Genomic DNA, 12,027 nt, shown 5'->3' with positions numbered 1-12,027 from the left:
AGTCTAACTGTTACTGAGCACTGCCAAGTCCACCATGAAACCATGTTCCAAAGTGCCATATCTACACGTCTTTTAAATACCTCTGAGAATGGTGAGTCCACCACTTCCCTGAGCAGTCTTTTTCAATACCTCACAATCCTTTTGGTGAAGAATTTTCTTGTAATATCCAATCTAAAACTCCCCTGATGCAACTTGACACCATTTTTTCTCATCCTACCACTTGTTATTTGGGAAAAGAGACTGACCCCCACGTGGATACAACCTTCTTTCATGTAGTTGTAGAGAGTGACAAGGTCTCCCTTCAGACTCCTTTCCTCCAGGCTGAACAATCACAACTGTCTCAGATGCTCCTCATGAGACCTGTGCTCCAGACCCTTCCCCAGCTCTCTTGCCCTTCTCTGGACACTCTCCAGCACCTCAATGTCATTCTTGCAGTGAAAGGCCCAAAACTGAACACAGAACTCAAGATACAGCCTCACCAGGGCTGATCACTGCCCTGGTCCTGCTGGCCACACTATTGCTGATACAAGCCAGGATGCCATGGTCCTGCTTGGCTGTCTGGTCACACACTGGCTCATATTCAACTGCTGTCAACCAGCACCCCCAGGTCCTTTTCTTCCAGGAGTTTTCCAGCCACTCTTCCCCAAGCCTGTGGAGCCACATGGGGTTGTTATGAACCAAGGACAGAACCCAGCACTGAGGTGCCATATATATGATGCATCAGACTCACAAACTGCAGTTACTGGTTCATGTACTAGTTCAAGTGCAAAAGGAAGGGATACTGCCTAGCAGGTGATTTACATGTGTGTCCTCAGGGATGGCTGAGTTAGAAGATGGAGTTGAATTAAGAGTTTGTTCTTATTGAAATGGGTTATCTCTTCCCTCTATCTTCATGGACTTATTTTTTCCCATTTATACTTTTTTTTTTTTTTTCAAGTTCTTGTGCTCCCATCCTTGGTGAAGTGATTCAGCTCATAAAACAAGCAAAACACTTTTTTTCCCCCTTGGATTGGTTTTCTGCTGCCTCAGTGAGTTTATTCAGCTTACTGTGCACTGAAGTGAGTGCCAGAGCTGCAGTGACAGAAACTGTGGCCATGGGAAGCTGACAGTGGAAGAGGCGGGAGAGAGAAGCTGCAGTGATAACAACTAGCTGTGGGATAACGAAATAAATTGTTGTAAGGACCTTAGGTAGCAAGAAAGAATCGTTAGTATGTGTTTTTAAAGAATCCTTGAAAACCTAACTGAATCAAAGGCAATAATAAAACTAAGGCCTAAACAAGCACTAAACTGGGGACACCTTCTCAACAGGAAAAATGTGGTTGAAAACTAACCAACCAACAAAAAAAAAAAAAAAGATATTGTTTTGGCTGTGTTGAGTTTGGGCAGTTGGAGTGTTAAGTGAGTACAAAGAGGTATCAAAATATCTCTGGATAACAGCTTCATAAAACTTGAAGATGGTATCTTTTGTGACTATAATATGAAACTATCTTATTGATCCAGACGATAAATAAGTAAAAAAAAAAAAAAGTGATGAGTCAGTCTCAAATATTTTTTAAAGGAGGAGAAACAAATCAATTGTAAATCTTCCATCCTACCAGAAAAGCACTAACTATTCAGAAATGTGTATGGTATTATGCTTCTTTGCTGTATTCCTTCACATTACTTTCTGGAAAAGACAAATATCTTAATAATTCACACTCTATTATGCCACAACAAAAACAATAATTTGCAGGACTATTTAGCCTTATCCTGTTACTAGGGCTTTAAATACAGTGACTTGAGACCAAAACAAACCAGCGCAATTCAATACACTACATAAACCTAAAAAAAGGAGATTAGGAGAAAACTCTATGAGGACTAATCTCCAAACTACTTTTCCCAGATTTCGCATGTGCTTGCCAGTTTGGGAAGCACTGGAGCATTTGGGTTTGCATTGGTGATAAAATCTGGGACAAAAAGGATCATAAGGTGATCTATTTTCCTTAAAATAAAAATTTAAAAAATCATTCCTTGGTTATTTTCACTTTTTAGTAGACGATTCGGTCCTGTTTTCCGAATATTTCCACCTTTTATACAAGGCGATGCAACTCCATCCTAAGCATCCTAAACGCCGCCCGGGGCTGCCGGCTGCCAGCCGCGGCGCTCCGTGGACTTTCTCAGCCACGAGCGCCGAGTTGCAGCCCTCAGCAGTTGCAGGGGTGAGCAAGGGCACCGACCGGGCAGACCCCAAGGCGTGCCCCGCCGCCGAGCTGACCGTCCCGCGGGGGCTGCGGCCCCTCTGGCGGGGTGTAGCCGGGTAACCGCGGGCCGGTAGGGCAGCTCGGAGGGCACGCGAGCGCCCGGCGGCATCGCCCGGCCCGGCGGCGGCTGCGGGCGCGCCTGCGCTCCGGCGCCCGGGGAGGCGGAGGCGGCCGAGGGGGACCCGGCGTTGGGTGACAGGCGGGGCGGGGGCGCAGGGCCCGGGCCGGCCGCCCCCGGCGCCGCACGCTCGGTGAGTAGCCCCGTCGTTTTCCTTCGCAGCGGCCGGGAGGAGAGCCCGGTGCGCCCGCCGGCTCCGCCGCCCTGCCCGCTGGCCGCCCTCAGGGGGTGGGGGAGATCCGCTGCCGGGGCGCGGTTGCCCGGGTGCCGTTGCCTCCCCCGCCCACCCCTCCGCGGGGCCGCAGCGAGCGGGAGGCGGCGGGGAGACAAAAGCGGACAAAGGAGGCAAAAGGCGTGTTCCGCTGCCGGGGTAGGGATGTCTGGGCACCGCTCTGCACCCGGCGGTCCCGGGGGCACCCGAGCGAGCTGGGGCGGCGAGGTCGGCCCCGGGTTGCTGGGTCCCGGGGTGCCCGCCGCCGCTGCCCGGCTCCTGCTTTGTTCCCCTTCCCTCCGCCTGCCGCCGCTCCCTGGGCCGCCGAGTTGTAGCGGAGTATTTATTTCAGTGCATTTATTTTTAGGCTGGAAAATAAAAGGCTTGGCACGGCGACCTTTGGCTGTCGCATCCGGCGCCAAATAAAAGGGTCGCGCTCTGGCCGAGGCCGCCCCAGCTCTTATGTAAATCCATGTGCCGTCCCCAAGGACGCGCGGTCCCCGAGGCGCTGCCGTGATCCAGCCCCCGCGGGGACGGGGACAGAGGCGCTCTCCGGAGCTCAGAGCAGACCTCGGGGTCGGGCGGGCAGAGGCCGGGGCGGCGGGGAGGGACGGGGCCGCAGGGGCCGGCGCCGCTGACCTCCCGTGCTTGCTCTCCGCCCCGCAGATCGGCAGCAACCCCCCGGAGCTCCGTCACCGGCGTCGGCGGCGAGGACAGAGGAGGATGAGGGCGGCGGAGCGGGCGGCGCTGCCCCGCGGCGGGCAGGCTGTCCGCGGGGCCCCGGCGGGCGGCTGCTGATCGCGGCGCCGCGGGCATGCGGCGACGGGCAGCGGGAGCCGCCGGCAGCGCGGGCGCCCCGGCGGGCGGGCGGCCCCTCGAGCGAGACTGAGGGTGGATGGAGCCACAAAGGAGTTTGGCTGACACGTGCGGCGGGGCGGCCGGCGGCCGCGGCTAGGGCCACCCCCCTCCCCTCCCTCCTCCCCTCCTCGCTATGCTGCGCTCTCGCCGGGCCCCTCAGCGCGCTCGACGCACGGCAGCGATGGAGCCGGCCGGGCTCCTCTGAGGACGCTGCCGGACCCAGCATGGCCTCGGCGGGGACCCCGGAGCAGCGGCTCCCCGGGGCGGAGCGGCCGGCGGCGGCGGCGGGGGGCCGGGCGGAGGCGCCGCGGTGCCGCAGTCTGCCCGCGCTCGGCTCCCCCCTGGCGGCCGGGGGGGGCGGCGGCCGGCCGAGACCCGCCGCGGGACCGGCTCCCGAGGTCGAGCGGGGCGAGGGAGTCTCTGCCGCCGCCGAGGCTGGCCGGACCCCCGCCGCCACCAGCGGCAGCGGGAGCTTCCCCTGGAAGACGGAGGGCGGCCAGCCGGCGGCGCCCGGCCGAGGGGTATCCCTGGGCCCCCCGCTGCTGCTGCCGCCGCCGCCGCCGGCGCTGCTGCTGGCGGGACCCCCGGGCAGAGCGTGCCTGCGGGCAGTGCTGGCGGACTCGCGCTTCTTCCTGGTGTGCATGTGCTTTCTGACCTTCATCCAGTCCCTCATGGTCTCCGGCTACTTGAGCAGCGTCATCACCACCATCGAGCGGAGATACAGCCTCAAGAGCTCGGAGTCGGGGCTGCTGGTCAGCTGCTTCGACATCGGGAGCCTGGTGGTGGTGGTCTTCATCAGCTACTTTGGGGGTCGCGGGCGGAGGCCGCTCTGGCTGGCCGTAGGGGGGCTTTTCATCGCCCTGGGCGCTGCGCTCTTCTCCTTACCTCACTTCATCTCTCCGCCGTACCAGATCCAGGAACTGAACTCCTCCGTCAGTAACGAGGGCTTGTGCGTGGCTGGCAATGGCACTGCCAAAGAGCAGTGGGACTCGTCGGCCTGCTTCAAGGACACCGGTGGAAAAGACCACTCTCTCTATGTAGCTTTATTCATTTGTGCCCAAATCCTCATTGGCATGGGCTCGACACCCATCTATACCTTGGGACCAACCTACTTAGATGACAATGTCAAGAAAGAAAACGCCTCGCTTTACCTAGGTAAGGCAACTTAAGTACCTGGGTACTTTGCTACACCCCAGATCTCTCAGAGGGGCCAGTTACAGGTACTTCTGCCTTAGTCCTGCTGAACAACATCTGTGTTAGGTTTTCCTTTTCAAATGACCTTTTGAAGTAAAACTGCCATTCTCCTGCTTTAAAATGTTTTGTGACATGGTGAACAGTAGTAACGCGTGAAGCTAATGCAGCGTGGCTTAAAGCAGTTGTACTCACACACACCCTCTTGCACGCGTAATAGAGCAGCAGAGAAAGTTGTCTTCTCTAATGCGTTTCAGCACTTGGCAGTAGCCGGTGACTTTTTCAGAAAGCAGCGTTAAAATTTGCTGTGCCCTTTCAAGTTTCTTTTTGCTAACACAGAAGCTTTGTATTCCTAAATTCTATAATGTTAATGCTTAATAAGCACTTCAAGAGAATTTTGGCATGCTTTGTTTTACTTTTCCATCATTTGTTTGCCTTGAACTAGTAATGAATTTTGACTGGCGTTGATACATCATCTGGCATCTCAGAGTTAAAAACCCATTGATAAATCAGCATGTGAAACCTTCAGAGTTGATTTTGGTTAAGGCAGTTCAAGGTGCACAGCAAAATGAGAGTCCAATTTGGCATACGTTTTTCAGCAGGTACAGACAAGTCTTCTTGATAGTTGTGCGATGGTGGGAAGAAGGGGCATCTCAGATAACTGGGTACTAAACTTCATTGGAGTTTGGTCGTGATATTTCGTGTAATGTGTAAGAAGGTTAACTGCTCCCTGGTTTTGCATTAGCGCATTACATGCTTCTGTAAGAAATGAACCTCATGTACCCCTTTAGATTCTTTTCACATAAGCAGAGGCACTTAGGGGGCTGAGAGAGCTGTGAAGGGGTTTTGGATACTTAGCATTATCATCTGCAGTTCAATTTTATTTGGCTTTACAATAGCCACGGAGATAATAATTGCGTGTAAAACACACATTATGGAAGTTATACACTTGCGGAGTGTGTGTGTAACTACTTTACTAAGCAAAAGTGGTGATCTGGATCAATGTTTTTATTCCTTTTGACCTGTTCTTGGCAATTTGACTGTTCCCTGAACCGTTTTAAAGCCATGCACAGTCTGCGTGCAGTGTCTTGAAAAAGCCTGGGGCACTGCAGGTTTTTGGAAGGAGGGAGAGGTATTCACTGCGCTGCTAATCTGCATAATGAAGTATTTGACAAAGTGTTTTTTCCCTCTCTTCTCCTGTCTGAGAAAGTTTAAGTGGTATGGAAATTAAGATTAACCTAGCATTGACTTTATTGGCAGCATGAAAAAACAAAGCATCTCGTTACTGAGGTTGCTAAATTGTACTTTGGAACTTTTGCAAATAGGTGATCTCACACAGTCCTCAAAACCAGAAAACGACCAGGAAATGCTGTAGATGAGGAATGAAGGGTAAAAGAGGTGAACGGTAAGAGAGGTGGAAATCTTTCTTCAGCAAAGGGGAAGGCAAGGTCAACGGGGGGAAATCCTCACTGTGCAGGAAAAATTATGCCTACCACTGGTGTGCTTCTAGCACAGGAAATAGTAATGAAATGACTCAGGTAATTTTAATTGCAGTGAAGTTAACAAAGGTAAAAGGCACCGGCAGCTGAGTAGACTCCATGTGACTCTGTGCCTGCCAGACACTTAAGGCAGCTTTGATCTATACTGGGAGGACCCTTGTAGAGTCGAAGTTCATTTTTAGTGATTCAAGAGAACAAAGATATATACACTCAGCTACAGTGTATGTGAAAAATGTATGCCTGTGATTTGATTGTGACCACAGGAAGAATTAAAATGAACACAGAGTGTGTTTAAATATGGAATAAAATGTACTATCACCTCAATTCAGTCTTGAAGCCACTGAGAGCTAGAAGCAATGTTGTCTGCTGTTGGAAATCTTGGTATTATCTTTTTTAAATAGTGTGGAGTTCTGAGGAAGCATTTAACTTGTTAATTTTAAAATATCTGCCTCACCTCAGATATAGACCAGTGCCTTTTTGAGGGGCAGGAGTAAAATTTGAGTTTTTGGAGGAGAAAGAGCACTGCTTGGCATGTTGATGTGAGCAAACATGTTTTTGTTGGATCCTCTCAATAGTGTTTGGAATGTTGCATGTTCTTGAGGAGAGGCAGCAGACAGCCCAGCCAGCTGCAGGGATAGGATAGAAGTGGCCTGGGCATGGCTCTGCAAGCCTGCCACCTTACATCCTGTGTTATGCAATGCCTGGTTCTCCAGGTGGTGTGTTTCTGTTACTGGGGAAAACTATGCAAGTGATGTCAAAATGTAAATTGTATGTCTGTGTGTAGGCATGAGCTAACAAAAAGTCTTGGAGCAGGCCATGGCAGTTGAGGTTTTAAGTAGACATGAAAGCCTGGGGAAACACGTCCTAGTCACACAGATACATGTGTTTGAGTGAGGACAGCTAATTCATAGAAAAGTATCCTCTAACACAGAATGGAAGATCACTAACGTGTTTGTTCATAATCATGCTGATATTGCATTCTATGTTTTTCTTCCAAAGGAAAATAAATATATATAAGTGTGCACGTGATAAAAGGTTCACTGAGCTTCACAATTGATGAGCTTTTTGACCCTGCAAGTGTGCCCACTAATAGTAGGTCAGTAAAGCCCCTCTTGAGTATCACTAATCCTGATTCTGCAAAAACTCACCTTATGTGGCTGTGGAAGCTATCTTATTTTTTTCCCAAGTTAATCCAGCTCAGGGCTCAAGTGGTAATAGCATATCCTCTTAAGTGTAGGCATGCAAGCTCAATGTGGACAGCTGTTTTAACATTCCTGGCTGGAGGTCCTCCTCTCAAAAAACATATTTGATGCTTATACATAGTATAGTCTCTTGGCTGCCTACACTTAAGTCCATCTGTCAGAATGGCACAGTGCCAGTTTACAAGGTGCTATGTCATTTTTAGTAGGACAAAGGTGCCAAGCAGGGATGTGTATTTGGGCTGCCCGCATAGCAGCGTGTGAGCTCTTGTGTGGGATGTTTCTTCCGTGTGAAGCAGTGTCACCTCCGGGTCCTCCCGCCCCTTAAACTTGACAATACTTTGGTGCCCTGGTGCTAACTTTGAGAAATGTGTGACATCAGGCTTGAAAACAAGTAATGATTGTAACAGGTGCCTAGGAAATGTAAGAACTGGTTCCCTTAATCACAGATAATCCAAAAGGGAAGTTGCACACTGTGTAAAAACTGGGCAGTCACTAAATGGTCTTTATCTTCTCCAGAGTCTCTCCCTTTTGTGCTCAGCTGTACCATGACGTGTGTGTTGTCAGCTGCCTGATGTATGCAGGTTCTTCTTTTAAGTATTTATCCAATTAAATTAATTGCAATTCAGTTTGAAGTTGAATTGGACTTCCTGAGTCTTGTTTTGTACTCTTGATGGTGTTTCTGCTACTTGTCAAATTCTAGCACTTAAAGCACTGTGATTTTTCTAAACAGTGTGGGTTTTTTTTGTAGGGATCCAACAGTTTGTCTTGAATGTGAGTTTGCCTTGTATTATATCAGGATTTTAAAAAGCAGCTCTTTAAATTTAAGTGTGGCACTTAGAAGTTTTAATAGTGGCTGAAAACTTTTAAATATCTTTCTTCTTTTGCAAGTGGATATTGTTATAAAAAATGAACTTACCCTAAAAATTCACACATAGAGAAGCAGTATTAGGTTTTACAGAAATATTGCACTAATGAAAATATTCTAGCATTCAGGAATGGCTTTTACCAGTACCCCCGCAAAATGACTAGTGAACAAATTGGTCATTGTGCTAAGCATGTTTTATTTCAGTTTCCTGAATACTGTAGGCTGGCTAGGATATGATATGAGAAAAGTGTCTCAGTTTAATTTCATGCAGACTGTCCCTAGCTTTTGGAACAAACTGTAATTGCAAAATGCAAAGATAAAGGTTTTATGGGATAATGGCTGAAAAATTGGATAAACCTATGCAAATGGGCTTGGTACAGATAATGGCTGAAAGCCAGGGAAGTAAAGTCATTTCATAAACTGGAAAAAAGTTTAGACAAGTTTCAAAAATATTTTGGAATCCTGCTTTGTTTTCATGAGGATTGTTTGTGGGTTACTATTCTAGCATTAAATAAACCATTTCCCTGTGACTGTATTCTGTCTGAAAAACATCTCCTTACCAGTGTTTTACAGGTGGATGTTCTGTATACGTACCCTTCACGTCTTAGTTACAGACTTCCCCAAAATCTTTATAAATGTATGTATGATAATTGATATCCACATCCACTTGAAATGAGATGGCAGGGGGGGTAGTTTCATATCAGAAACCCACCACCTCTGCCTGCCCAGGCTATAGCCCAGCTGCCAAACAAGCTAGGTCTCTGTAGCGTGCTGTTACTTGGATGTTGGCACAGGGAGCACTGGATTTTTATGCCATTTTGATTTGGCTGCTTCTGGGCTTATGGATGTCCGTGGAAGACAGGAACTGGAGCCCACTGGGGGCATTAGGTCCTTTATGTGGATGCTACAAGGTCATTGAGGTTTTCTGAGACAGTATCAACTTTCTAGCTGAGCAGAGGGGACCATCTAGAAGTAGGGAAACAGTTGACCAGCATTTAATTTTATTCTCACCATTCAGCTTATGACCACTTTTGGTTTACTTTTGGAATATGCTTCCTGCTAACCCGCTAACCCAAAAGGCTAGTTTCCTACAGGGTTTTCTCAGCATTGATCCCTATAGTTGGTGAACTCTACAGAAATAGTGCGTTTATTTTTACAGCATGCCTGTGAGAAGGAAGATTTTTTGAATCAAAAATTGAGGCAAAATGGCATGTTCACCAGTATTTTTTATTGCTTGCTCTGTTTTACTTGTAAAGGGGAAGTGTGCAGAACTTATTTCTCAAATATATGATTTTACTTTTAACTCAGAGAAGGCTACATCTTGACATCTTGTTTTATGCAGAGGCAAGCACTAAGACTTGATCCATCAGCAGTCTGTTTTTGTGCAAACCTGGGATGCATCAGGCACATCCAGGCAAGGGAGGGGTTTGTCCCCCTCTGCTCTGCAGTGGGGCGACCTCACCTTGAACACTGTGTGCAGTGTTGGGTACCATAATATAAAAAAGATGTTAAACTATTAGAGAGCAGCCAAAGGAAGGTGATGAAAATGGTGAAGGGCCTTGAGGGGAAGCTGTGTGAGAAGTGGCTGAGGTCAGTGTGTCTGTTAAGCCTGGAGAAGGAGAGGCTGAGTGGAGACATCATTGCAGTTACAACTTCCTTGTGAGGGGAAGAGAAGGGACAGGCACTGATCTTTTCTCAGTGGTGACAGTGACAGGACCCGAGGAGATGGCCTGATACTGTGTCAGGGGAAGTTTAGGTTGGATATTGAAAAAAAAAGTTCTTCTCTCAGACCCAGAGTGTGGTTGGGCACTGGAACAGGCTCCCCAGGAAGTGGTCACAGCTCCAGCCTGAAAGAGTTCAAGAAGTGTTTGGACAGTGTTCTTGGGCATGTGGTGTGACTCTTGGGGATGGTGCTGTGCAGGGCTCTGAGTTGGACTTGATGACCCTTGTGGGTCCCTTCCAACTCAGTGTATCCTGTGATTCCATGAAATGTGTGTGTGAAACACTTGTTTTGTTTGCACACTCAGCTGGGCAGCGCTAGCAGAAGGCTGAACTCACTGTGCTCTCAGTTGGGGGTAGGGAGCATCTTGGGATGCAGGTGAGTGACTGCAGCTCTTTTTGTGTATATGGATTATACTGCTTTCTCCCACAGTTGGTATAACACTCAGAGGATGCAGTATTATGCTTCTCTGGCACACTGTAGCATCGCTTTTTCTTTGTTAAAATGCTGATCAGGCAGCTGGCACAGTTCCTAATAATTGCTTACAGTAGCACTGTGCAGTTTTATTGTCCTTTACTATAACTGAGAAAATAGACAGATTTTACTTTTCTTCTTCACTTTAGTTTCCTATTTCATTGATGGACTGATGCTTCTTTTTCATACTGTAATCCTAGATATCATTTTCTTAAGCATTTAATTAAGCTGATTTTTTTGTCCTTTTAAGTAATGTGTACATAACAGTGAGTTCAGTGAAGAGTGGGGACAGCCTTTGCTCTGCGGGATTTAATGTCGTGAGTGATATATCTTCACTTGCTCTGCCAGTGTTGTGTCCCTTAGGGATGCTTTCTGCATCTCTACAGTTGTGTCCTTGCCATGAGCTGTGACATTGTTCACAAGCAGCTGTATTGACAAAGCATCACTTCCAGTAACTGGCAAAATGCACTTTGTCCTTCTTAGGAGCAAGAAGAGACTTAGGCACATGCTTCCCTGGTTCCCTTTGTACTAAAGGATAAAAACTGGGTTGGATCCAGGGTTCTGAAACTCACTGAATTCCCCGGCCCAGTTGTTTCCCTTGCTTAACATTTATCAAAATGGTTAGCATTTTGTTTCTGAGGTTGACAGTGCCCTTTTCACCCTCTTGAGCTTGGGAACAGCATTTTCTTGGAGAGCGGCTCCCTTCTCTGTCAAGCTCTGCTGCAGGGCTGGTTTGTGCAGACAAGTGTCTCCACCTGCCGTGGTCCCGGAGCAGCTTGGAAACCTAGACATGAAAGTGGCCTTTAAGTAACAGCTTATTTGTAGCTTTTGCCAGGAACTGAAGGCTTGGGATCTAGTGTCTGATTACCTGGGTCTGGAAACGTTAGCTGTCTGCTGGATACCTCGACTGTTTCTAAAAGGTCACTGTAACTACTCCTGTTGCAGGTGGATTAGAGGTGCTTTGTGTTTCATTCATTTTCCCTTAACTCTCATTCAGTGGCTGCCTCACCAGGGAGGACTTAATTGCTGTGAAAGTGCTTATGCAGTCAAAAGAGAGGAGGCTGGATTTCTCTGTACTGTCATTCAGAGACATATGGGTTTCTGTCTTGGTTGTGCAGGAAATACAGGCAATTTTAAAAATAAGCCTTCTGTTTCATCCTGAAGGACAGCATCTAAAAATTCAGGTTTTTAAAGTAGATGAATGGAATTTATCCATGGTTTTTAAAAGAACAGAAAACTAACTCAATCGTGTTAAACTTTCATGCTCTTGTTTTAATCCTATGAAGTCTTTTTTACCCTGATAACACTTTCAAAACCCATTGCTTCTTGTGAAGAATGAACTCAGTTTTCCTTTTTTGTTGTTTTTACTCACCTTTTGTATTTATTTTGAAAACAGTTGAGAAGCCACCATGCGAAAATGGCACCTATTTCAGCTGGTTCCCTCTGGAAGTTTTTGCCCCTCTTGACTGAAAGGTCAAAGTAAGCACTAGCTCTGATTTGACTGCTGATGGATGGGGCAGTGCCACATGAACTCTGAGGGCAGGGCAACCTGGTCACCTGTCTTCCTGTGAATTGTCACCAGCGCTGTCAGAATTTCAGCTCACAACTCCAAGGGTGTCTCTGCAACCCCCTCAGCAGCTACAGGGGTG

At 48.1% G+C, this 12,027-nt stretch overlaps 1 protein-coding gene across 2 annotated transcripts in view; it reads left to right on the top strand.

Annotated features, from left to right (window-relative positions):
* Nucleotides 1-2,357: 2,357 nt before the first annotated feature.
* The window catches only part of SLCO5A1 (solute carrier organic anion transporter family member 5A1), a 76,167-nt gene continuing 66,497 nt past the window's right edge, over nucleotides 2,358-12,027 (top strand). Inside the window, exons 1-2 of one of the 2 annotated variants that reach the window (XM_030264052.4) lie at nucleotides 2,358-2,491; nucleotides 3,236-4,582. In XM_030264052.4, the coding sequence (XP_030119912.4) occupies nucleotides 3,652-4,582 (931 nt within the window). In that variant the 5' untranslated portion in view covers nucleotides 2,358-2,491; nucleotides 3,236-3,651. Of the gene's footprint in view, nucleotides 2,492-2,588; nucleotides 2,729-3,235; nucleotides 4,583-12,027 lie in introns of those variants that run through there. The other variant, XM_072924754.1, reaches the window with a different exon arrangement.

This window comes from Taeniopygia guttata, chromosome 2 (genome assembly GCF_048771995.1).
Source record: "Taeniopygia guttata chromosome 2, bTaeGut7.mat, whole genome shotgun sequence".
Taxonomy (NCBI): domain Eukaryota; kingdom Metazoa; phylum Chordata; class Aves; order Passeriformes; family Estrildidae; genus Taeniopygia; species Taeniopygia guttata.
This window is presented reverse-complemented; position numbering and strand designations above follow the sequence as displayed.